Source organism: Megachile rotundata, chromosome 10 (genome assembly GCF_050947335.1).
Source record: "Megachile rotundata isolate GNS110a chromosome 10, iyMegRotu1, whole genome shotgun sequence".
NCBI classification, from domain to species: domain Eukaryota; kingdom Metazoa; phylum Arthropoda; class Insecta; order Hymenoptera; family Megachilidae; genus Megachile; species Megachile rotundata.
The window spans coordinates 17,083,126-17,110,307 of record NC_134992.1 but is presented as its reverse complement, the minus strand read 5'-3'; the positions used below and the strand labels follow the sequence as shown (position 1 = coordinate 17,110,307).

General features: G+C 42.7%; 2 protein-coding genes and 1 long non-coding RNA gene across 12 annotated transcripts in view; 1 reads left to right on the top strand and 2 right to left on the bottom strand.

The window, feature by feature from the left end:
* Window positions 1-14,753, bottom strand: part of LOC143265275 (uncharacterized) — a 39,143-nt gene extending 24,390 nt beyond the window's left edge. For 2 of the 3 annotated variants that reach the window (XR_013039673.1, XR_013039674.1), the window contains exons 1-3: window positions 14,614-14,753; window positions 14,277-14,512; window positions 12,090-13,310 (exon numbers count right to left, since the gene is read on the bottom strand). This is a non-coding gene — a long non-coding RNA (uncharacterized LOC143265275). The remainder of the gene's footprint in view (window positions 1-12,089; window positions 13,311-14,276; window positions 14,513-14,613) is intronic. The other variant, XR_013039675.1, reaches the window with a different exon arrangement.
* LOC100877860 (uncharacterized) overlaps window positions 1-26,422 on the top strand; it is a 27,305-nt gene extending 883 nt beyond the window's left edge. Inside the window, exons 2-7 of one of the 8 annotated variants that reach the window (XM_076536510.1) lie at window positions 3,853-4,314; window positions 18,832-19,037; window positions 22,236-22,397; window positions 23,352-23,610; window positions 23,688-23,981; window positions 24,067-26,422. In XM_076536510.1, coding sequence (XP_076392625.1) covers window positions 4,230-4,314; window positions 18,832-19,037; window positions 22,236-22,397; window positions 23,352-23,610; window positions 23,688-23,981; window positions 24,067-24,281 — 1,221 coding nt within the window. In that variant the 5' untranslated portion in view covers window positions 3,853-4,229 and the 3' untranslated portion in view covers window positions 24,282-26,422. Of the gene's footprint in view, window positions 1-2,619; window positions 4,315-14,758; window positions 15,139-15,204; window positions 15,222-17,721; window positions 19,038-22,235; window positions 22,398-23,351; window positions 23,611-23,687; window positions 23,982-24,066 lie in introns of those variants that run through there. The other 7 variants (XM_076536511.1, XM_076536505.1, XM_076536506.1 and 4 more) reach the window with 7 other exon arrangements.
* Window positions 26,340-27,182, bottom strand: LOC100877748 (cytochrome c oxidase assembly factor 5). The gene is made up of 3 exons (XM_003707375.3): window positions 26,939-27,182; window positions 26,688-26,789; window positions 26,340-26,520 (listed from the first exon to the last, which is right to left on the bottom strand). The coding sequence occupies exons 1-3, from the start codon at window positions 27,041-27,043 to the stop codon at window positions 26,479-26,481; spliced, it is 249 nt and encodes an 82-aa protein (XP_003707423.1). The 5' UTR covers window positions 27,044-27,182; the 3' UTR covers window positions 26,340-26,478.

Genomic DNA, 27,182 nt, shown 5'->3' with positions numbered 1-27,182 from the left:
GGATGAAATTCGATATATGATTCTAATGCATTATAATACATTATTATCGGTCGGATGTTAATTCGGTTAAGGATATTTTTCAGGCGAAACTTTTTTTCGTGTCGAGATTTAGCTTGTGTTTCGTGCATACTCGAGAGTGCATATCTTTTCACGTAGAAAATGATGATCGTCTCATTCGTGCGAGTAGTTCCCTAATTACCTCCAGCTGGAAAATAAGCAAGTCTAGTTTGCGCTATTCTCGAGTAGTCAAGAAGAGAAGCTTATTAAGCCCTGCTCCCTTCAAGCTTCACAATTCTGAGAACCTTCGAATAAGAACAAGTCCAGGCTCGATCGTTAAAAGAAAAAATAAGCTCCACATTTAAAAGCGAAGAAATTCTGAAATGTCGCTTCCTCTTACGGCACAATGCAATTTAAAAGAAATTCCTGAAATAACCAAAAACACCTCCAGTTTACTCGAAAAGCAATAAACACCTGGATACTTCGTATTCGGTCCAGACACGATCGCGCTCGGACTATTTATATTCTGATTGAAAATCGACCATCCAGATCCACGTGCTCAGGATTACAAAGGGTTGGCAGCTTATGCAACCTCTATAAACCTCGAATCCGTCCGTTCTATCCCGAATCTACCTTTCTACCAGCTTCAAACGAGTTTTTTTTTCGTCCGCGGAATCTCTGTTCGCGAATCTAGAAACCGGTAAGCAGCTTAGCCAGCGAGACTCAAAGTGGTCTTAGAATGTAACGCGACTTTCGTAATGCTTTCACGGACGCGCGAACTCCATTTCCGGCGAACGGAGGGTGAAAATATAACGTGACACGAACCGACGATGTTCAAAGGATCGGAATTTATCAGGTTTCACGGTTGGTAAAAGCGAAAAACGTCTCCTCGTTGTTCGTTTGGCCGCGTTTCCCTTTGCTCGCTTATTTTCGTTAGCGCGACGAACATCGATGCTTAAACCTAGCCACGTTCCAAATTTCGGACACGATGGAATTTCACGTACTAGCTGTAACTTCCATATCCGCGCATTTACCATATTTCCAATTAAAGAGGACTTTATCTTAAAGTCGTTGAGATGCTTGTAATTATCATACCCATTATCGAAGATAAGTAAATGCGATAGATAGAGTGCGGATAAATATAAGGCTATAAAACGGTGTGTACACAAGTTCGAATATTAACGAGTTAATCGATCGTCAGAGACGCGAATGAAACCGAATCGCGGCAGGTCAATCCTCCCCCTCGATAAATAAGCTTTTCGTTGGCTGTTCGACAATAACCCACCTTTCTGGCTCCAGCTTCTCTTTTTACACCGGCGAGCATTAATCAAATTAAAATTCCCGCTCCCGATCGAAAAATGCTCTTTAAGCCGGCCAAAGCTCCGCGGTACACCTCTCTGGTTTTCCATTGGCTTAATTTACTCTCGCAAAGAAGATTAACACAGCCAGGTTATAGAACGCAAATATACAGGACGTTTCGCAAATAAATAACAACACGATTTTCTCTACATAGAAGAACGCGTTCGAATATCCGAGAGATCGACTGATTAATTTTTTCAATTTCACTTCCTGTCTTGCAAGGAGGATATATCAGATAAAACGTGTCGAGAATCGCCCGTTCGAAAGGTATGGCAGTTTGTTAACTCGGCTATCGGCTCTCCCGTTTGTTGTAGGAAATTCCGTAGCATTTCGCTACTTCGTTACAACGAAAGCGAACAGGCGGAGTCGTAAATTACATGTTCAGTCATATCGCAGCCGCGTAACTCGCAACAGCCTTATTTATGCCCGCGATAAACGCTCGCGAATTAGAAAATAATTAACTCGTGTCAAAAACCATAAATTTTAACCAGATTTATGCACTACTCCAGAACTTTTGCCGCATCGATCATTGCCCAAATTACTCTACGCTGATTAATTACACTCGTTGCGACTCAATTTGACGCGGTTTAATCTGCTACAATTCTGTCCTCGACGTACAAAAACCAGAAAAGACAAGAACAATTAGCTACTTGAAATTCATTTGCACTTATCATGTTGTCCAAAGGGAATATGCTTATACGAATGCATATTCGAAGCGGTATTAGTATTCATCCAAGCGTGTCCCAAGAGCGCAATCAATAGGTTCGCTCTTCCGAGTATAATCAGACTTCTCGATTTTATCAGCGTCATTAACTCTATTGTCATCGAAACGCAGCTGTGCGTTATCCATTAGGTAGTGGACATCTGAAGGGAAAAAGCGCGGGAAAATCATGGAGATCGATGGCGAACGAGCTCGCGTGGTTGGTTCTTTCGCGCACAGATCGACGTCGATAAAGTCGTGGCTCGAGGGTACTGTTTCGATGAGAGCCACTCGATTCCAAGCACACCCGCTTCTATATATCGTGCCATGCAGAAAAACGACACGGGCAATTTCGCGTAGTTACTTATTGCTTCCGTTCCCCGATAGCCGTGTCGATACGCTGATTTTCACGATGACCGCACGACTTTTATTACTATTCACCGTGCGATTATCGTGCGTTGTTTACATAAATGAAGTGCTTTCACTTAGGCGGAGGAGAAGCAGCTTTTCAGTTACGATAAAGGATTCTTGGGATCTCTTCATACTTTTCTTACACTTACTTTATTAATAAGGTCTTCTTAAAATTTCATTAGGGTTCGCTGAACTTCTCTACTATATCCGTCAGGTTATCTTTGCATAGTCTCTGCCTTGATATCCCTAGAGTTTTTCGAATCGCTTAGAGTCCTTTAGAGTACCTCAATCTCCACAAGGTTTTACCTACATTATACCCACATAAGGTTTCGACTCCTCTAGGATTCTAGAGTTTCCTTACAACTCTCCCTAAGCTCTCTGAGTTATTCATAGGATTTTCCCAAATCGAGAGCAAGGCTTTACATTTGGTCAAAAGAAGTTTTCCAACCATGATGGAACAAGAAATATTGCACACCGCAATAGTCAACGATGGGCCCGCCATTTTGATGAAAAGTAGCAATTTTCAAATATAGTTTGAAATATATAATCGTTCGTTTACAACGTTGCCTACCGACCCGGTGGCGCCTTCTTTCAGGATTCACGAAGAAGTTCGGGGCTCTCGAAACTGGGAAAGGGGGCGTAACTTTGGAACCCGTTAATAGGTTCGTAATCTGCAAACAAGCTAGATCGTTCGAAGCTCTTAGTAATCGATTCAGTGTTTCCGTGAGCTTTTCGTGAATGAAACCGAACGGACAAAGCTCGTGTAACACGGCAAATACTGTCATCGATTAAACACGGACAAGTGCATCGTATGTTTACCTTGGATCACGTGGTTCTGTTGTTTTTACCGTGTGGAACCCCGTGTTTCATCCCCATTTTTTCCCGCGCCCGAACACCAAATCGCCACGCACAGTGAAGTATTAAACAGTTGGAAGATCATGAATTCGACGAATTTTGTCACAAGTATGTAAATTTACAAAATGACAAATAGGCAGTAAACGCATTATTGCGAAGTTAATTACACTTCTGTTCGCAACTGCGTTAGTTTACAAGGATGTGCCGAAATGGGTTAAATTCGATGAATTTTAACGAGGCAAGTACGCATTCGATTTCGCCAGTGGTTCGATATTGTTCGCCTTGATAGATCTATAACCGTTGGAAAATTGTCAAAATTCGTGCGTAATTTTAGGAAATGCGGAGGTCAACGTCGCAAACGTTATTGGAGGTCCTTGCACTTAATGTCAAATAATAAATAATTCCGAAGATAAGCAAAATAATGCAAGTTAAATCACGCTATAATTTTGAGCAAACATCTTCCAATACAACAGGTAAAAATAACCGCGAGAAGTACCTTTCCTTATCCGGTATTCGTCTGTCTGTAAAAGGTGACGGCCACGTCGGTTTGAAGGAGAGCCGCAAGTCCACAGAGGGAAGAAGAAGCGAGTTATTTCGGTGCTAATTAAGTTGACACGTCCACTTGTACCGGCAAAAGCGCATGGTCACGGGGAACGGTGCCTAATTGGCACGGGAACAACACGATCATCCTTAATTGGTTAATTTGCGAAGAGGCTCGGCAGCCGATGCGTCGCGTCGCGGTCCAGTGTCGCAGGATGCAGCCGGCCATTTCGGGATAATCGTGTCGCTATCGGGATCGAAACGCGAACAACGAACCAGAGTCTACGATACCTCCTTAACGATAATCCGAACAACCTTTCTTCTCTTCTATGACAAGTTCCTGCAGTACGTGACCAAATTCGCGATAATGACAAGCGGACAGAGGAGCAAGTCCGTGGTGCATCCGGAGCAGCAGCGGTACGCGTACATGCCTTGTCCACTCTACGACACCGGTGAGTTTTTATATCCATTTCGCTATTTTTCTGCTTAAATGCTTACTCTTAAACAACGTATATCGATGGCTTATTACTAAACACTTTATTTACGTAATAAACAGAATGCAACAAGTGTTTAATACGAAGTAACATTGAACAATCTCATCAGTTTTTCTCAAATACTACTAATGATTGGCTTCTCAAAAACTGATAATGAACGTAAATTTAAATACAAATAATTTGAAGAACGACATAATTGGAAAACTTCGTAAATGCACCTTTGAAAATTTGACAAAGGTTTAGCGACACATAATGGTATTTGATGGTTAGGAGTAACTAACGATCGCATAGAGGCCGGGAACGCAAAAAAAGGAAGTACGTGGCTCGTTCCATTGGCTACTTGCGACTGCCGTTCCACTTACTTCGTTATTTGCCATTGGAATGCAAACAGAAGGACCGCGGCGTTCTATAAGATTTTCTCTCGATCCTTGAAAGTTGGCAGGTGTGGTTCTTACTAAAGAAAATTGGCTTCCTATAACGGGCGAACAAAGTTTTTAGATAGTCGAATCGGAATAAGCGAGTTTTTTCCCGCGGCATCCTTTACTCGTTTTCCATCGGGATGTCGTTCGAGTTAACAAAGGCTACCTAATAAATAAGTTTCTCGCGGAAAAACTTTGATGAAGCCGGACTGACTCTTTTTCGTTCCAGGCGTGATCGTATACTTTTAATTGACTAGTTTTATTTGCGATACGTCACCGTCTTTTTCAGGAGAAGAATTGCTTTTCGTTGTACTTTTTATCTTGCATTATTTATGTCCGACAGAGATTTAACGATTAGACCAAGGTCGATGTTTGTTAAATTTATACCGTTCTAAATATCTGTGCAACGATCACGGATCGTTTGACTAACAAGTAATTTCCGAGTTTGTAAGTAATTTACGAAGTCTTCTAATTAAACGGCAAACAATTTCAATCGTATTTTTTTGCAGAGATATTCATTACATAAAAGCATGCGGTTGCATTAACTAAGCACCAATTACGCCATTGCGTTAGCACCTTAATCGCTTTAACTGTCGTTAAATGTTACACGATTCTGGAAAAGAGTTCTCGCAATTCCTGTTCCGGCCTCAAAAGCACGTTGCTGCCGTGTAGAGAAAGTTGCATGGTCCACGTGCATGCGGCCAATTACGGTTAGAGATTAATTATAGCGACAAACAATAATCCCCGGTTGCTCGTGATCCATCAACGTAATTCCTGCGAGAGACGAAGCGTCGACCGCGTAAATCCGACAAACTTTGAACTCGACCGACCATATTCGCCGACTATAGCGACGACGTTTACTCTGAAACACATATATTAAACTTTGGCCGGAGGGATGATAAACGAGCCTGACGTTCAACGTGAATTCACGATGTTACCCGTGACGTTTAACGAGCAGACAGCCCAAAAAACTGATACGGGGTTTCGCTTAATTGTTTGACAAACATTTTATACGGTATTATAACGCGGGATACACGTAGCTATTATAACGGGGATATATCGCGTGGGGATATAGCGAGAGAAATGATAAGTTGTTGTAGAGAACGTGTGGGAACGCATGGAATTACAGCACATGGCGATATAAAGCGAGATAAGGTACGAAGGCCTGGAAGTGCAACGCGTAGAATGACGATGCACTCCGTTGTACAACGCGTGACGATATAGAGCGAGATTATGAGCGCGTGGGAGTGCAACGTGTAGAATTATGGCGCCCCGCTATACCATGCGTGGCGATATAGCGCGAGAGTAGATACAAACGCGTGGGAGTACAGCGCGTGGAATTCCAGCACCTCGCTATATCACTGGTGGCGATATAGCGTGAGAGTAGATATAAACGCGTGGGAGTGCAGCGCGTAGAATTATGGTGCTCCGCTATACCACGCGTGGCGATATAACGCGAGAGTAGATACAAACGCGTGGGAGTACAGCGCCCTGCTATACCACGCGTGGCGATATAGCGCGAGAGTAGATATAAACGCGTGGGAGTGCAACGCGTAGAATAACGACGCACCCCTCTACATAGCACGAGGCGATATAAAGCGAGGTATTAATGGGTTGGAGTGCAACGCGTAGAATTATAGCATTCCTCTACACAGCGATATAAAAGTCGACAGGAGGGAAGAAATTTCCAAGGTGTAAAAAGTTGGTCGCAATGCGATATATACCGATTCGCGAGTGGGCCGTGTCGCTTCATGTTTCATTCACCGTCTGTTTCATTATGCAACGCGGTGGTTAACGGTACGGGTACCACCTGTTCCCGGATTAATTGCAATTTCCGGCGACTCGGGTAACCAACAGCGTGACGAATGAAAGCGTCCCGTCGCTCGACTCCCGTAAATATCGGCTTTTTCGGTCGGTTACTTAACGCGACTACGAACGGCAACCGTCGATCCTCTTTGTCGGTTGTTTGACGTTCGCGATCGAACGACATGCAAATACCGTCCGAACACACTTCGGAAGATCAAACGGCATTTGTTATTTAACACTGTACGCGATGTTTGCGGTAAATGCTCTGAAATAGGTCGATAATTAAATTGTCATGCTTCGTTATGGAAGATTATGTAGTCATGTTTTATTCATTACACAAATTTCGTTTCAAACTTTTCTGGAATATTACCTTCTTTTACCTCGTCCGCTTAATTAATATTAAAGGATAATAAATGAAAGGGTAATTGTCCCTATTAATATTAATTAGAATCTATAGTGTTTCGTTGACTCGGTAAATGTCGAGCGTGTCTTCGAATCGAGTGTCCCACGATGTTGAAACGAGCCAACTATTTGCGTAGCCAAACTATCGAGCACTGTCGATGGAACTATTTAACCACGAATCTAGTGACTGTCGATAGAATTGGCACGTTGCGTTCAATAATTTGTCGAATAACTTTGAAACGTTGGGTACACGGAAGAATACCCATCGTTCGTATATTTAAGTAAATGTTAGAAAAATGATATTGGACGGCGTTTTATTATGCAAAGATATTTCTAGATTCTCGTCGAGTTCTAGGAACCAACTGTTGGAGATTATTTGTCGGAGCAGGCAAATAAATCGACACTGCACCACAGGTACAATCTCGTCGAATAAACAATGTACGCGAATAGGTCAATTTATTGTTCACGGAAATTATTTATTCGATCCAGATAACTGGTACGTTTTACGTTCGTTTGTTTAGAACGTCGCTCGGAGAGAGAAAAGATGTAAAATCATGGAAATGTGGATGTTCGAACATGCATAATCGATCCGCGTAAACAATTTATGTACAGTGCTTTTGAATTTTAACGCGCGCTGGACTATCAGCCAGCCATTTATTATCCAGGATCAAATATCTCTATATTTTAGTTTCAGTTTTCAATCGAAAAATCAAACATTTTTATCGAACAAAATATTTGTTATATCGTTAATTTTCACATAATTATAAAGGAAAAGAATTCGCAGAATATTATATTGTTATCGAGAAGGATAGCGACTCGAAGAGGGTTGCGCGTTACATATTTAAATAATTGTGATCGATATTCGACACTTCTCTTCTTTTCCGTGCAAAGCGCAACGTTAAAGGAGTAAATAATTCCGGGTTCTAGGAAAGGCTAGCCTCCCGAGGAATGTGAAATTAGCTCGCAATCTAAACGCTGGCTAGTTGTAAGGAAGTCAAGGTTGCTCGCACAGCACTGCACACGGTGAAAAAAGAAATTTTGCACGGGTGCATCAAGGTGTGCAATCGATTCTGATGCAGTCGACTAGGCGCGCGCCTACCATTCTCGTTACGACCCTGTTCGGCACATACAGAGTGTTCCAAAGAGAGTGTACTACGCCAAAAATATTCCTTTCAAAACGAACGAAAAACTTCCTTGCTATTTTACCGCGCAAGCTTTCATCTTCGAAATGCCGACTAAAAATTCACGAGATCGTGCGACTACTTTACGAGATTTCTCGGATAAAAATAAATCGAAGAGTCCTTTGCAGCTTCGCTGGAGGAAGTTCCGCTTTCGAGTTACGACCGATTGAAAATTGAATCCTCAACTTCCGGTGTTAATCACGTGACTATCGTCGCCCCAGAAACCGAGTCGATCTCCCACCGCTCGTATCTCGTCGAAGCTTCCTACAGCGAAACGGTAAAAAACTTTTCGATTTATGACACAGAATCTTCGTACATCTTGAAACATCCTGTATATTAATCCATTGCATGATCCAAGTGCAGTGAATTAATTATTTATCGCCTTGTTACCCGTTCGCAGAATTAAGAGTCCGATTATGTTGGATTAACTTGCGTGTACGATGAAAAATGAAAATAGTGAAAGGCATAAAACGGCACTCGGTATCGCAACGACATTGACGCTGTTAAACAAATACGTAATTAATTAGAAGGGAAAAGAGAAATCGTCACGGTGTTGGTTACGGAACCAGTATCGCAACGATTACTATAATCAACGTGAGGGATACTGGTCGTCGAAGCTTCAAATTTTACATAAAACGTCGCATTAGTTGTATAAGAGTTGTGTTAAGAAATTTCTTCATAGTCGTAGTCAATGAAAATTCCCTGAATTTCATTATATTCGTGACATCACCGGTGTCCTCCCAATTCCAAGCGCTTAATGATTCGAATAATAATTTGATTAACGAACGGAAAAGACTGTTTAGAATCACTGTTTATGACAGCGTTTGGTAAATGACCCAACGATATTGTCTCGTTGAAAATAGGTGAAAACGGTGTCCAGTATTTCTGACGCGAGATTTCGAGCTTCGAATCGATATCGAGGTTAACGACTCTGGCCAGCGATCATCCGTCGTTTACACACAATGTATAGAAGCTGCGTTTTCTTGCCAAAACACTGTTCCGAAAAGTTTGTAAACGTTTCGTGAATCGAAGTTTATGCGTCTCGTAAAAGAAGAAGGTCAGAAGAAAAGGTGAAAAGAGATGATATTCGAGAGAGAAAGGAGTCGAAAAGAGATTAATACGGAAGTAATCTTGTGCCAAATTGTATTCCGTAAATTTCGCAAATCGTAAGACGAACCGAGCAATTTTGTCAAGCTTCCACCGGTTTTACGACTACTTGTTGAACCGTTCTCACCGAGACGAGGATCCCTTTGCTGTGCTTTTCACCAAGTTTACGTTCTTCCTGCCACACTCGTGGCTGCATCGTTTCGACTATTTCAATTTATTGTTCCAAGAAATTCTCTTCTTCTGCCGTGTTATTATACAGGGCTTCGGCTGCAACCCACTTAGCAGTAAATATATTTGTTCGGGACTCTTAAACATTTCACCGAGTCTGAACTCGGCAAACAGTTGAGACGGTTTTTGTCTTCGTCTTTCAATTTCATCGCATTCTTGTTAATTCAGAGCATTAAGAAAATTCGATTTAAATTTTATTACTACTCCACTGATTCCACCCACAATTATTTCCTTTAATTTACATCCGTATTGTGCAGGAAACTCGCGATTCCCCAATATGCAATAATACCGACAAAATGAATTCCAATTAAATTAAGTTAAATTATCGAACATCTGTGCGTAGCACGTACGGATGCAGATTTCATGCAAGCCATTTTCACAAGTTGTTCTGGCTATAATATCGATTCGTTGGCCTTTACCTACGCGCTCGTCTCATGAAAATAAATCGAGTTTTCCTCGTCGTCCGCTTCTTTTAAACTACCTTACATCTAAAGCTCGGACAAGAAGTTCAACGTTAAACGCGCTATTTAAACACCAGCTTACTTCACTGGTCTGCAAAAAGTGGAGAAACTAGTCGTGACAATTATTTATATTTCTGTCCATGCAAATCGATTCGACTTTTATTCCGTCGTAAAACAAATCTGTTTTATGAATGAAAATACACGCGCAACAAAATATTAAATTTATACATAGAAATATCTGCAAACATCTAAATATCTAAAAAGCTATAACTGAAAATTTATGGATGAAATTTATTGCACGAACAGTCATAAATAAGTTTGTACGCAAAAGTTATATGTTTTAACGAATTTTAAATGAAAATGCAAGTGGAAATTATTCGAGGATAAGAGAGTAATTATGAAGGTGTTAAAAATTGCGGGAAGAAGCATTCGAAGCACGAGCCGGTTTTTCGTGTGTACGCGTTCATTCGAACGGCGCGTGCTACGCGAGTTAGCTGTCCGAGAATGCGAATCTATATTTTGCCATACAGCAAACGTATTCGCAGTACGCCGTCGCGAATGCAAAACTGGCTTGGCTCGTTGCGTGGATCGACATGGCGAATACTTGAACTTCATGGAGATTTCGCGACAATGCATCGTCGATGATCACGTTCGCCTGTTATATCCGCACCTTTGGCTCGTTAATTCCTTCATTCAATGCCACGTGGTACCGGGAATCGCAATAATCTTTTGTTTCGTGCAGCCTTTCACTACCAAACCGAACTCAAGGATATTTTTAGCCTTACTGCGATAAACATTATCATTTTTGTAGATAAAACCTTGAGGGAGAAATTTATTTTACCCCTTCAGGGATTACTTTGAGGTTAGGTTAGGTCTGAAGGTTCTTAAATCCTGAAAAAATGATAATATTCATACATTTCACCTTTGATCAATGAATTCATAAACACTCGCATACGTTAAGGGGTTAGAAAATTGTGACTAGTTTCTAAAAGGTCTGAAATTAATTAACTGGTTTTACATTTTTTTCGAGTTTGATAAGGCACAGACTGTTTTAGCAGCACAGATAAAATGAAACGAAATGGAAAATAAAAGATTGTAACGAAGGTTCTTTCGAGCTCGTTAACGAGACCTCACGTGACAGAATCAGTCAGCGATAAACGTAGAACACCGCACTTGAACTACGAGTTCAAGTTTAACCCTCGTTCTACTTTTGTGCCTTGGTAAAAGTTCTTCCGACTATAAGAACGCTTTAAATTCGAAGAAACAGAGGGACCTAAATACTTGCGAACTTTACAATTTTATATTCAATTAGCATAATCTTGAACAGTATACAATAGTATTATCTTGAACAGTTAGTAAAAAATAAATTTCCATAAACTTTTGGTAGCAGAATGAGAGCGCAGCCTCCGTCTATATTTGCTTATCTGTATTTCCCGAAACGAAACGGTCACATGGCTGATAGTTAAGGAAATATAGAGCACCCTCCATTAAGAAGATTACCAAGGGTCGTTCTGATAAGCTCGTAGATCAAGGTTGGCGATCGATCGCCGTGACAATGCGATATCGACGATTCGCTGATTTTCCTCGTAAATTTTACCGTGGTTCTCCCACGACCCGAACACCTTGAAGTATTCATAGTTTTTGTCGTTCGGCCAGCGCGACGATACGCGCGTTAACTTTAGTCCGCTAAACGAATGCCAAGAATACGTTTGTTGTTCACCAGACGATATTTTATTTTACAAACGAGAGAAAAAAAATGACAAATTATTTTTTATAAAATGACTCATTCTTTCGCGTCTCGATATATCTTAAACTAAAAAAAGGATTCGAATTATTTAAATACAGTCAGTTAACGCTTTAAAAGTCGAGAAAGTTGGCTACTTTGAAAGCGATCAAAACTTCCGGATCGTAAATTCCAAGTTTTTTAAAGGGTCGAGCAAGATAACGGAAGAAGCTTCGTTGCAAAAAGGAACGAAACTCGAGAGGTAGAAGGCCGTTGAATGTGCCAATTATAGAGAAGCGTGCATATAATTATAAATATGTGCTAATTGCGAGGAAGCTCGGTCGCTCGTTAGGAGCGCGCAGTGGAATACGCCAGTGGTCAGACAAGTAGTAGCGCGATCACTCACTTCTCCGCCGAGAAAGATGCTCCACCGATGCTGAATGGAACTAATCAAATACTAACCACCGCCAAATTTTTCTTCCCTCCTCCTTTACAATTCCTCCTTTCTCTGTTTCTGTCTTTCATTTCTCATTCTTCGCCGGCTGTGAGGACTGGACATGAAAATTAACGAGTACTCTAACGAATCGCTTATGAAAACCTTCTTGGCATGGAATTTTGTAAATTAAAACTTCTTTCGCATTTTAATGTTTGCGAGAAGTAGATGGGACGAATTCGAGGAACAGATTTTGGGATTTGGGAAGTTAGATTGGGAATTTGGGTTTTCAGAAATTTCAGAGTTTTAAATTTCCAGCATCTGTGAATGTACAGGGTGCAGGTAGTTAAAACCATAAGAAATTTAGAAATTTGGAAAAGTCGAGAATTTGATAATTTAGCAATCGGAATTTTGAAAGATACGTTTAGACCCTTGAATAATTCATGCGACTGTACATGTAAAGTCACTAACCGCGTATGCATCGCAATCGTATCTCGTCTCTAAAAGTAGGTAGTTTGCCAAGTTAACGATCTCCAAACTGAAACCGATCGTTTCTCTCGCTCTGGCGGTTAGCTGACCCGTGAACAGAGATCGGTGAAAATTTTCTGGCAGGATATTTGGCGAGACCCACGTGTTCTTTCGCGGTGCTGATATCGTGAATTATGGTGACGGTCCGTCGTCATAAATCTCGCGATATTTTTCATCCTTGAAATCTTCATGTTAACGGCGCTCGTCGAAAACCGATGCTCCAAATATTTAACTTTTCGAATATTTACGTGCTTTTCGCGTTCTTTCGAAAAACAGGGAAAGTAATTTTAACTCTGAATTCGTGTCGCTCTAACCTTTCGAGTACTTAAATAAACGTTATAAATTGATGCAAATTATCCACGATGCTTCGCGAGCTATAGATTCCGTCATTCGATGCAGATGGTTTTAATGTCGTTCACGGTTTGACGATTCGGTTTGTATGGAACACTTGTTGATCTTCCCACTCCTTCAGGCGTTTCTTTCATATTCCTCTTTGCTTTTATTTTCCATATCGCGCCGTTTGTTTCTTTTTCTCAATGGATTTTCTGTTCAACAGAGGGAACGAGCAAACAAGTATTTGTCGTTGAATCTTCCGTTGCAACATTACTTTGTAAGAACTCTCAAGACTGTTTCTTTCTTTCCATAACCAATTCACAAGTTAATTTTCTGAAATTCAGGTAATGCGCATATAAAGATCGCAAAGTTGATCGTGGTTAATCGGTAAATAGAAAACTTTTCACGTCGAAAGAAACTTTTAAAATAGCAAGTTTCGAGTGAACATCGCGAGCACTTTTAACGAAGCCTCGTTTTAAGTGCATCGCACATCCCTAAACAAATTTGCATTCTTTCGAAAGTTCCTCGGAACAGAAAGTACCGTTGTATTTCCCACGATTCATCGACTCGCCTTATCCGGTAAGTTCTTCGCGATAAAAGAAAGAATTAATTTCCCGCGAAACGGTAATTAATTTCCAGTAGAATCTGTTCACGCGTTTTTATGCTCGTAAAATAGAATGGATGGTACGAGTAGCTTTTGTTACCGGCCTCGTGAATCTTACGTTTTCTTTCTTCGAATCTGTAATCGCGTAAGAAAGGAAACGATTACTGGTTCGCGTGATTCAATGGCTACTTCATAACTTCCGGTGACAAAGAAATTTTGCAATAACGCCCTTGAGCTTTTTCACGGCTGGCGAAAAAGGCAATTCTAATAATATTCGCGGTTGCTCGATTTATCAATTTGGCTGCTCTCCAAAAGAATTGTGTTTAAAAGGTTGCTCTTGCTCGTCACACCTTCAGATTATTTATCTTACGTTAATCGATGTTCTCGTATTCGAGGACCATTCACTCCTAATCACACCTAATTTCTTTCACATCTAATTGAATACAAAACGCCATGAAAACCGCATTGAAAATAAAGATCGAAGTATTGTAAATTTTATGGAATTTACCCGAGAATTTTATTTTTCGACACGCGAAAGAAATTGATGAGTCTCGTCGACCTATCATGAATCCTTCATCCTTGATTTTTGTCGATATTCGTCTTCGTCAAATGTTTTTAAACGAACGAACCAGTTTATACCAGCAAAGTTGAAGGATGCGGAAATTTTAGGTAATGTAACTCCCACGTTGCATTACCTTGAAAAAACTTCGCTAAGCGATTTTTAAAACGTCGATTAGTGTAGATTTATGGTATCTTTTCGGCGAAGAGAAATTGAAAATCGGGGCGGCGTTGTTCTTGTAAAGTTTTTGGCACCGATTCGCGAGCACGAGACGTCGCGATGCTGACACCTCATCTTCCTGTTTCGGTTTGACGACTCTTAATTTCATGCCAATTGCTCTCGCGCAAATTTAATTATGTAATAATCGTGTATCTACAATATAAGGAAAGATACATAAGGGTACAGTGATTAGAGATATAAGGGTTTGGTAGGTTGCGAGTACTCCTCTTTTTAAAGAAGATAAATGCACGTACCTAATGCAAGAAATGATTGCTATATCAGCGAGATCAACATCAACCCTAAATCAGAGTCCCAAAATGATGAATCCGAAGCGGAGGGACCTCGTCCCGAGCCAAAATTCGTGGCGTTTCCGCGAGAGTCGGGTGGTCGTTGGCCAGAATCGTTAGGGTTAGGCGGGCGATCGACGTGAACGGGGTCTGGTCAGCGCCGCGACGCTCGACGCCTCGTGCACGCTCAGTGTTAGGCTGTCGGTCGCGTGGCGAAGCTGAGCGTCGGTCTGCTCGAGTCTCCGTTCGAGGACACGTGTTTGATCGCGTACGCGCGCGCTTCGATCGGTGTCCGGGCTCGATCCAAGGGGTTCGAAGGAGGAACCGCGTTGTCCAGGGTCGAAGATAGTCGGCCGTGAATATTTCAACGGGACGTTCTATCGATCTAACGCGCAAACGGAACACGTGGCTCGCGCGATTCGATCTCGTTTCGCCTCGATTCTCTCCTTTTTCTCGCATCCGGCAGCCACGCAGCGCTCGAGTCATCAGCAGGTAGCATCCGTGCTCGTTGTGACGTTACTTGTTGTTGTTGCAAAGTGTTCGTGGACAAACAAAGGAGACCGTGCTTTCTGTGTGTGCGTGTGTGCATTGTTTCTTGTCCGTATCCGTGGATTCTTATGCGTGTGGGGTTATATTGTGCCGGGACATTGTTTCACGGTGTCTACCTTGACTCCGCTCTTGTTTTCGAACACCTCCGTTTACGGACTGACGGATCCGAGCACTTCTTTCTCCCTCGTCGAATCCTCTCGATTTATCGTTGTGTTTCACCGAGTATCCTCGATTCGTCGATTAACCACCTAGGATTTCGAGACTGTGGATATTTTTACGCTTCGCTCTATTTTTTTGTAGTTTTAGAGTCCCAGCTGACTAATACGAACATTGTTATGCAGTGCTGTCCGGTGAACAACGTTTCCGTTCGGTCCGGGAGGATGTCTCGCGTAGGCAGATTCTATCGTTTCATGTTCAGAGGCGACTATCAAAGTCTCGACGGATGATTTCTTGTTTACGGAGGTGGACAATAAAGTGGACAGCACTGCTTTGTTGTATAACTACGATACGCCTGCACAGCAAGTAGCACGACAACGAAGTCACTTCGGTCACGTAGCCAGAACTGAACAAAACCAAGGCTCTTCCCGCTCTTATAGATCCGTGCAACTCTTTAGGGCAATCATTTTATACGACTTCGTAACGAGACGAAGCGATTAACCTCTTCGCAGATAATTCGATGATCAAGTTGCCGTAATTATTGCACATTTTCAATTATTAGTCATGCGAGTCCTAAAAGAATTTATAACGTAGAAAGACAACAGGTTTCTTAAACTCGAATCAGATTTAATAATTTCACGAAACAAGTTCGTAGGGCAACTTGATGAGCAGGCCCGTCCTACGCCATAACCGTTCATTGTGCTTGATGTTAGCTTTCCATGTGTCGATTTGTGCATGATACCCGGTACTTTTCGCCGGCGAACGAACGAGAGCGAAAGGGTCATCCGTTTCGAAACGTCGCGGTTTTCTTTTCTATTTTTTGAAAGCGAAGCGTCCGGTCGATAGTTTAGCAGGAAGACACGGTTCGGTTTGCAGGGGTCAAATGTGACCGACAGGCCAAGTGTCGTAACGCGGGACGTCGAGTGACTGCCTGTCCGAATTTTGCCGGGCGAAATTGCAGAAAAAAGTACGCTATTCCTGAACGGTGTTCATTAATTCTTGTTTACGTCGAATATCGGTTAGACGCGTCGTGAACTAGTTCACGATTCTTGCTTTTCGCGTTGATGCTTGGCTGCGATACAGCTAGTCGCCGGTGTCAAAAACGTTTGTCTAGAAATATCCGTGAGAATAATGCGTGTTTTCGAACTACCCGTGTTCGCGGACTGACGGAAAATCACAAAGGAACATCTTTGTTTTCGTGGAAAATTATTTAGTAACAAAGTGTTGGGTTGTCGTTGACGAAATGACCGATTTGTCAGCCTTCTACGTTGATCAAGGCACGACGTGGATCGCTACTCGAGAGTATTTCCGCTCTTCGTTTAGCAGCAAAGTATCTTCGTTGAAATGTGCAGATTAATTTGTTGTTGTAATTACTAACTGGCTACCCTATATCGAGTACCAAGAACTGTACGTAGTTGCATCACCTGGCATTACATTCGCCAAACACACGAATCAAGTACGAAGCATACAAAATATACAAAACACATTATATATTCATCAACCTCGGATATTCATCAGTTACACAGCCCAAGCGTTATTTTACCGTTTCCGTTACGAAATCGTGTCGGAATTTCTGCATATCAAAACAGTCCATTCGATACGCGGCAACCTGATAAACGAGTAAATAGCACGTGACGGCTCATTTGTCGAGTATGGCAGAAGACGCAGCAGGTGCGTCGGCAGATCTTCGAGATAGATTCGGACGCGATCGACCAGTTGGCGTTTTACCTGCTGCGCCACAAACGTTATCGTGACAAGACAGTCCTTGCGGCTACGGCAGATCAATCGAGAGACTCCCTGGTTAAAGTCAGTGTCGTCGTGTCTCGCAAACAGTCCTCGCGGCGAGAAGGTCAAGTCTCGTGACTCTATTCTTGCTTCGCTCGCGTGAATAGTCGTGATTTTCGCGATAGAGAACTACGTCGAACACGAGCGTGTATCGGAAGGTAAACGAAGATTCGCGATGCTCGCGTGACACGCGACTGTCATTTCCAAGGTACAATTATAATTCCGAACCTTGAAACCTGCGGCGGGGTAAATCGAGCGCGATCGGATCATCCTCGTGCTACCGTTCAATTCTGAATCGTGTTTTCGATGTCGTTTCGATGTCGTTTCGATCGATCGATGTCGATTAGCTTCGCGAGCTGACAGTAATTTGTCAGCGAATCGAAGGAAAAGTAAAGCGGTCATAGAAAAGTTGATCGATTAACTTGGAACGGATAAAGGATCAGTGCAAGTACATCGCAAGTTGAGCGACGGGATTCGAAATTTTGATAAGTATACACTGTGGGAAATTAGAAAAGCATTTATGCGTCGAACGGGTTTAAAATTTGATACGATCCGTCTGTAACTCCTTACGTTTCGGGACTCTAGGGGCTTTCCGAAGAAATTGGAAATTCGAAACATCGGCGTAAGTAGAGTTTTCGGAGTAGGCCCTGTAGCTTCATCGACGCTCTGAACTATCCAGACACGACCAACTGGTTTTAAAGCACTTTCAAAATTTCGAAGTATACGACGATCTCGACGCTGGCAAAGGCGTTCGCAAGATGTTAGCCCGAAAGCGCTCGTTAAATGATCGTTCGAGAGTTAGCTCTCGAAGAGGCCAGCAAACCGTAGACTCGAGACGGTTTCGACACTTGGCGCGCTGGCAAACGAATCGTTCCGGGTCTTCCGAGAGCAGCCAGGTCCTTGCCGCGCACAGAACGAACCCCTAACAAACGAATAACTCGCTCGAGCGCGCCAGGATACATCGTTCCCTCCTAAACACGCGTCTCTCCCCAACAACCCTGTTCTCTCCCTCGCGGACCAAGTGACGACAGAGTTCTGATCGCAAGTGCGGCCATCGATTCCACAGACGAAGCTCGATTCCGGCACGCGATCGAGAAACGTAGCTGACCGCGGAGATTCGAAACGAACCGGAAACGAACCGGAAACGAACCGGAAACGAAACGGAAAATTAAGATAAGGGAAAGAAAGAAAAAATAGCAGGTAGCTAGGGACGCTTTCGTGGTCGTCGAGCACCGTCGCAACCACCACCACCGGCGCTCTGTGCAAGCCAGACAGAATCTTTGTAGATTTGTCGAACTAAAAGAAATAACGCGGGGGTTGAACAACCCTTTTAAACGACAACACACGACACGCGTCGAACACGTCGACGGTCCAGCTAGGCACACTCACGGTCAGTCATGAATCTTATGTTCCGCAAGAACTTCGGCGGCGAGAAGGGACTCGGTGGTGGTGGCGGAGGAGGAGGAGGAGGTGGCGGATTGGAGGGTCGCACGACCCTCGGGAACACGTACGGGCCGGCTACATTGGGGTACACGGGTACGCGGTTCGGCGTGGTGCGCGGCGCCGGCCAGTCGGCCGTCGGGACGCGCGCACCCATCCGACGCAGCAAAGAGTTCGGCTACTTCCCCTCGATGGCGGATCACGAGCACCAGGGCTACGGCTACCGGACTCACTTGTTCCTCACGCCACCGACAGGCGGCGCCCTTGGCTCACCGCCGGATGAACCCACCGAGAGATTGGGCCCGCCGCCCAGGAAGAACTCCGGGCCTCACGTGATCAAGTGGGGCGGCGGCGGAGGCAGCGCTTCCAGCCCGCCCGCCGCCGCCGGAGCGCAGCAAAGGCGGAAGCAGATCTTGCAGAAGGAGACTTCCGAATCGCCGACGCCGACCGCCTCCAGACAGGTACGTCGCTTTCTTTTACAAAATTCGCGTCGCGACATAGCTGACCAGGTAACCGCATAGAATTTTATGTCATCGATATAGTAGTTCGGGGATGTAGTACGCGGGTACGAGCTTCGAGAATATATCGTATAATGCGCCGATTAAAGAATTTATTTTTATCTAGTACGAAATCGACCGGGGGCCAATCTATCGCGTGTTGTTTTCTCGGTCAACTGACTTGTTACATCGCTACGATTATACCAACTATCTTTTTGGTTACTTACGATCGAATGTTGGGAAAGCTCGATGTCTACGACTTAGTAATTAATGGATGTTGGTTCTCTAGTTCGAATATACTAAGATTAATCTTCGATCACCACAATGAATCGAACTAGTGGATCGACGATCCCGTTGCTACCTAATCGCCCGTGTGATCGTTCGGTCGTACCTAATTAAATGCTTCGGTTCAGGTGTTGCCAGCCGGAAATATGGGTTAAATTTAATCGGTCCTTTGAAGCTAAGAAACTTGCGTCCTAATTTACGTGGACACTTTGGTTGCAAGAAGAGCAACTTTGTAGTCGTTAAATCATCGAGTGTGACTTCGATCTCGTATATGGGAAACAAGCTTACCGGACCAAACTGTACAAAAATTTGTCGCTAGACCTTCCAAAAATTAAAGAGAGAAAGGACGGAAAATGATCGTTTTCAGCAGGAAAGCTCGAGCGTTCGCGCGGGTGTAATTTCTCGTTGATAAAATCCCGAATCCTTAGAAAACGAATGCACACAAATCGTAGCGTAGCAAATCTTGTTTTCTCGTCGACCTATCGAGCCCGTCAGACGAATCGGGGACACGATGCGTCGGGTTATCGTTCTCGTCTCGATTAAAGCTTGTTGCTCGACGAAAGTACATGCTCGAATACGCGAAAAGCACCGATATACCCGGAAAGGATGGGTCATTTTTTGAGAAAAGGTCGAGTTCCTGCTGAAAATTACACGCTGCAGCCGAGTCGAACACGTCCGTTCGACGTCTACGAGTGGGTAGCTGAAACACGGCCCACCGGACACTCGTGACGATATTTCAACGAGAAGTACACGCCTCGGGTTGGGTTCGCGTATATACACGTTGATACGTAGCTGGCTTTTCGGAGTGCAGCGAGATCGTTTCGCAAATTATGGAGGATTCCTGGCCCTGCACGGCACCGACCGCATAAAGTTACACCTGCGATATAGTAACCGGCACGCAAACTTACTATTTTATTGCGAGTTAAGGCGGATCTCTCGGCAGCTCGTAAAATATACTCTTGGTAGATCAACGATTACAGATGAGACTGATACGTACTTAACCGCTCACGTGTATAGTGCCTTTCGTAATTGATGTCGCTTGGAAGGAATTTTCGCGTAGTTCCGAGCAATGTCACCACGATTCATGCGATGTTAAGAACTGATTAGCGCGATGACGGTGAGACGTCGAACGAGAAAGCACTTAGATATAAGGTGCTTTTCTAAGAAGATATTCCGTTACAAATCCGACATATTTTCGATCAATCCAATAACTTGATGTCTAGGTAGGTATTGCTATGATTCCTATTGTCAGTGGAGGGTATTGAAAAGTATTGAAACCTTGGATATTAGGTATCAGTTTTCAATACTGATAGTTCCTGGAATGATAGTAATCGATAGCGATTACGTGGGAATAAAATTGATAGCCGATCTGCTTCGCCTACATCCTCGCGTATTACCAAATTTCTCGAAATCTCCCTGAATCCCAAATCCTCAAATATTCATCTTTCTAAACAGCACAGTTGCAGCCACAGTCGCAATAAAAACATTGAACTGGTTATTTCTGAAGCAGCGCCGCTAAAAATTTAATCATTACACTCGATCGAGCGCAATTTCGAAATTCTCGAATGAACATTCGCTATCGTGGAACATAAAATGACCTCGTCGGTCCAACTTTTACAGCAACTTCGACAGAATAGGTTATATAGTGGAACCTGCAAACCTGGTCGTGTCGTATTTCCGCTTTGCCTTCGAATGTAAATGTATCCGGAACAGAATAATGCCTTTTGCTTGAAACGCGAAACTCGCTTACCTTTGCGAACCGCTTTCTTTTTCGTCTCTTTTGAGTATCGATGGTAAAGAACTCGATATTCAAAATGACGTAAACAGTATCCTCTTTTTTCGCGACAACCGTGTCGCTTTTCAGAAAACATTTCTTCGACGCATTATTTTTTCTTTTAACGCGACACGTTGCCTATACGTCATTAGAAAAATGTTCAGAGGGGTTTTAAGGACGCGTGGCTTTGGTTAACGAAGATTTCTGCTTGCAACGGATATCGATACAGGTATCAATTTTCTGATAAACCTGGCTCGGATTTTCCAATAACAATGGGAAGTCCAGAAAAATCGTGATTTACTTTCTTGTCTCGAACAGAACGAAGATTTGTAATGTTCGGGATACCTGGATCGATATCTTAATTTACCGTTGCAAGTTTTTGCGGTGTTCGGAGTCCTCTTTTCCTCGTTATTCCTTAATTGTCGAATGAAACTAAATAGCGGTATCGGTTATCGATGATCTCGATGAATAATGTTAGCCGGGGAGACGTATCCTTTTAGCCGGGTGCTCGAGGTGAAGACTCTCGACTCGAGAGGGTTAATACCGAGCAATTTGAAATGCCAAGCATCGAGACGAAATGCCAAGAACGGTCAGAAGCGTTTACGCGCGGCCATAAATCACGAGTCTATATCCGAGAGGACAACGAAGGGAACGACGTTAACCTACATCTCGAGACGATGTCTGTAACGTTCACTCGTAACCTCGGGGGTGCTGTTTCATAGATACGTACCTGTTAAAAAATGCAACAATCTCGCGCCAACCTTTGACGCCGGTGAATATAGCCCTTCCGCTTCTACTCTTTACGTGCACCCCTAAACACGCGACATCTTCCGAAAGCCTCTGGTTCGATTATGATTTATAACTTTCAACGAAAGAAACAAAGCTAGAAATATCGAACGTAAAAATTCACGAGTTTGCTAATGCCTAAAACGAAGAGACTTAATCTCTCCTAATACCCAGAAGCGAAGTTGGCATTAGAGGCGAGATTAAACATTTCATGGCGAACAGTTGAAGTTTTGAGGGCAATTTTCGAGATCGTGGAGTGGCGTTCGCGCGAACAATCTCGCCAAAGTTAATTATACCGAATTGTATGTGATTCGTAGGTATCCTTCAGTGGTAACCGGACATCCGGCGCATACACGCCCCTCGTGGTTTCCGGGAACAGTCCACCGCGAAGCGAACCGATCTCCCTGGCCACTTTGGACCGCGACTGTTTCATCATTCCCCTTGCTTCTCTCGAACGTTTTCTACCCGCTGGAGTACCGGTACGTGCACCGAATCCTACTCGAAACTTCATCCAACAATTTTATCATTTTCTGCAATTTATGCTAACTTTCACGATCAAAGTATAAAAGTTTAACAAACGTTAAAAGCCACCGCTTCGACTAAAGAGATATGTAATTAACAAGGTGACTAAGACGCATGATTTGTTTAAAACCGAATGTTCGAGCAACATAACGAGTAGAATCGTTTATGGCTCGCGTTCTTTTTATAGCATCTTTAAGAAGTTATTTTGAAACTTTTATTGTACTCGCTTCGATCGTGTCGCAAACGCGTATTTCGCAACCAGGAACTGTGCGTATGTTTTAAACAGCATGCAGAGTTCGTGTAACGTCACGACCTTGCGTGCATACGCGATAATCGATAAACCGAGCGATGTTTCTCTCATAAATTCACCACGAGCCTATTCGACTGCTTTCGATCAAACTCTAAAGTACGTAGATCCGACAAGAACGTCCCGATGGTTTTTCGTCGGTGCGTAAAAATTGGGTCACCGGATCTACCAGCACAACATTTTCATCGTTACGATATGCATAACCGACTTGTTCGATTCTATGCTAATCGAGAATGCACCTGCTGAAACCAGAATGCTCGAGTTATTGGCCTTAGAGTCAGCTGTGACCTTGCTGGCACAACCTCAAACCAGTAAAAATAGATTAAAGCGTCACTACCGAGGTGGAGTACAACCAAAAGTTCGATGAATGACGCATTGATCGCGAAGTAAACATTATCGATTACTTTTCGATTCTTTCGACGGCCACATAAAATAATAATTTTTCAATTTTCCACTTGAACCGACTTACAACTCGGTAATACTATCACCCTGACATACTAAAAAGTTCCGCAAGTAATTTGTTTGATGCCGTGAAAATTAACACCGGAGTTCGAAGCAAGAGATGAACCTCAGACGATTAATGCCTTTCTTTCTTCAATCACAGCTTTGTTTCGACTCGTTGCAGCACGCTCCGATCGCAGACAAAAAGAGGCCAGGAAGTCCTCTTTCGGTTCTCGAGGTGGAAGATCCGAAACAATGTGTACTGGCACATTTCATGACACCTCTGGAGCCACTGGATCCTCTGATCGAATCTCCGGTTTCTCGTCCGCTGGTTTTGCAACGAGATACCGCGGCCGAATTGGTGGCCGAGATAGCACCTTCTGCTTCACAGAGCATTCTACTCACGAACATGGAGAAAAACGGTATATAAACGTTTCGAGTAATTACCGCGTTCTGTTAACGATGTTAAAAGTATTAACAAGGAAAATCTTACTTTCAGCGGATTTTCCGTTCATCACTTACTATCTAATAAACAAGCAGAACACGGATCCCGTGGACTTTTACAACGAGGTGCAATGCGCTGCCCTGAGGAAGTTCGATCCTCGCGATCTTCGATACGCGGCTAGTCATACGTTGGATCTGTTCAATGAGGTAGCGACAATAGCGAGGCCACCGCTGGAACCACCCGGTGTAAGACCACCGATTCCGTCCACCGGCTACATCGTCTCGATTTTCAAGGTCTTCGAGGGCGACGATGGCCTCAAGTTCGAGCAGAACTGGCTCTACTGGACCGGTACTCTTTACGTTCCATCCCTTAATTATTTTTTAATAACAAAAATCTCTCGATATAAATGGATAACGATGTCAATTTATTGCAGGTGCCCGCATGATATACAGATACCTGCCGAAATCGGTGGGTTTGAGACGCATCACCCTGCACAAGTCCATGTCGCAGGGTGACAAGATGTACCTACTCATCTGCGAGTGTTCGCAGCTGCAAGACAATCTCTCAGCGGCGGCCATATTGTTGCCAGCGCTACGAGCCCGATTATGCGGATACACGGGTCTCTATAGACCCTCGGTATGTTTCTGATTCCTCAAGAAACGCTGACAACGCGTTACCGATGCCGGACTACAATCAAGCAGGGCTACTCTGTGAAAGCGAGTCGTCGCGACTTGGAATGGCTGTTGACTCTTCGGTGCCATTACTCTGATAAGGGTGTAATCTTGAGTACACCGAGAGAAGAGGAAGAGATAATCTTGGTGGAAGGAAAGAATCTTGTTAGGGCTCGTATCGCTCAGTAAAAGTAGCTCGCAATACTGGTAGTTTTGAACGACATGCTTTATCAACAATTTCTCCGGTTTTATAAAGTCACTTGTATTTTTGCATACGAGTTCTACGAGCCGTGTAACGCGTCGCTTACGATCTTATCGGGCTCTTACTGCCGAACTTTCATACGAATGTAGCAATTTTGCGAAACGAGCCCGTCACATTGGCGTAACTAGGTATAGGGACTTGGCGCCCTTCACAATTCTTTATCTTCGTTTCTGCGAGGATATAGCTCGCAGATATAGAACACACTGCGATCTAACATTCGGTGATATGCTTGTAGAACGCATAAAATTATAAAACGTGGAAATTTTGTAGCTGATGAACGCGTGGCAATAAAAAATTGATGCGTCTTGAATAAAAATCCTAGTTACGCCAGTGACTATGTGGTCTGCTGTTCAGTATGTTATCAGAAAATCGAATGCGTATCGTACGTCGTAATCTCTAAACGAAGTCGTAATGGAAACACCTTCGTATACGCTTTAGGGATATCTTGATGAAAAATCTGTACGCTTCGGGTTGCACGCCCGTCTAGTTACGTCTCTCTGGCCTGTTTGTATTTTTCGACTTTACATACATATTTCATCCAGCCTTAAGGCAAAAGCGTAACTGGCCGCTCGATACAATCGGGACGACCCTTGCATGTACATACCATTAGGGACACGCGAGACACTTTTATTACTATCGACGACTATCGATTAAATCGCTAACTACATATCATATACTCGATAAACTGTGATATTCGAACGATTACCGCATATATCACACAACGAACGCGAATATTCGCGACGAAATTCTTCGAGATCGGTTTGGCGAACGATCCTCGACGCGATGTCGAGGATGCTCCGTAAACGTAATCCTTCGGATCTTTTATTAATTGCATTCACACGTTTGATATTACATATCTCTGCCTGAATTTATCGATATTTGCGGGATTTGATCGCGATGCAGAAGGATGATGGATAAAGTGTCATTTTGAAACTGCAACGACATAAAAATTCTCATTGAAGTTTGAAATTCATACTTTATTCTACGGCGAAGTTTAAATGGTAGATCTCCCAATTTTTTCTGGGGGGAATTGGCTTCTCGTTGTATGGCCTTTGACGAGGAAACATCGTTGCTGTTCTTGAAATTCCAGATGAGCGGGATGTTGCTCAACAGGCCATATAGCGAGAGTGCACCGTAGATAAATGGTCGAGAAGATACGGGGAAAGCTTAATCAGATTTTTCTTAGGTGCCCGTAGAAATTTTAGAGAGAGGACGAGTAGAGTGAATTGGCATTGTAGTACAAAAAATAAAAAAAAGGAAGCAAACAGAAATAAAATCCGTATAGTCAATATACGCTTGTTGCATACAGACAATAGTTAGAACGATTGCGCAGGCGCGATCGGTAACGTAGATTTATAAGATATCGACGGCGTATACTTGTAAAAATACGTCCCTTCATACTCGCTGAAACAAAATCGTGGAACAAGATGCTCTTAACTATAAGACGACAAGAAACAAATAAAAAGAACTTGCGATTTTACTGTGATTCCACGTGTATCGCAACAAAAACGATACACGTCGTTACATACGTGTGCGATTGAACGCGGTGACTGCGTGAATTCGATACGTGAGGTGTGATTGATTTATTCTCTCATCCGGGTTTAACACCGTTGAAATATCGATTCTTTGCCTGCACAAGTTTATTTACCAGAATACATTTGCTCCACGTATGGGAGTATGCCTCTTCAGGGTAAATTTGATCGTAACCAGAATCTAATCACAGAATACAGAGATCCAATTGTTTCATCGGACAAAACCAAACTGTAACATACATTGATACTTCGCAATTATAATAGGTTTATTATATCATGTACAACGAATAATAATGAAATAATAATAAATCACTTCTAATACTACATCTTACAAACTATATTGTTCTTAACTTCCTTTTCACAAACAAATTTAACAATCTTTAGTAACCTCGTGGTCCTCTGAACCTTCTTCTTCCATCAATCTGAAAATACACATTCATGGCTCATGAATAAATATATAATTATTTGTTTATTATCTGCTACATATATACTGAAAGTTAATGTACGAACGTGTAATGGCATTAATGACACTTTAACAAACAACTATTGATACTGAAATTATATTAAATCGGAACACAAAAACACTTACGATCGAGTGTTTGCATTCAAAAAATGTTTGACGCAGAGCCCAACATTCTGGAGGTATAGAAGGATCGTTACTTTGTAGACACTCTTTAGGTGTACGTCTTTGCTGCAATGAAATAAATATAAAATATTCTGAGCTTTATTGCATTATTGCTTAAAGAAGCTGTGTCTTCTATTTATTATCAATTTCTAAATACTTCCATATATAATAAATAGAAGTTATAATAGACATCAGATTGTAAATTACTCACTCACAATTTTACAACAATCAGTTTCCAGCATACACATTTTTAAATCAGCTCGAAGATGAGCACATCTCGATTTATCCTTTAAAGTTTCACCTTCCGCATATTTCATCATCTTGAAAAGCGAATAATTTGATACTTCATATGTAAAATTTTTAGTCAGCTAAATGTAGTGAGTATGTATATCACAAAATTCGCTACAGAAAATCTAACCTTTCTTTTCTCTGCGTATGCCTATGAACCATGTATAGACT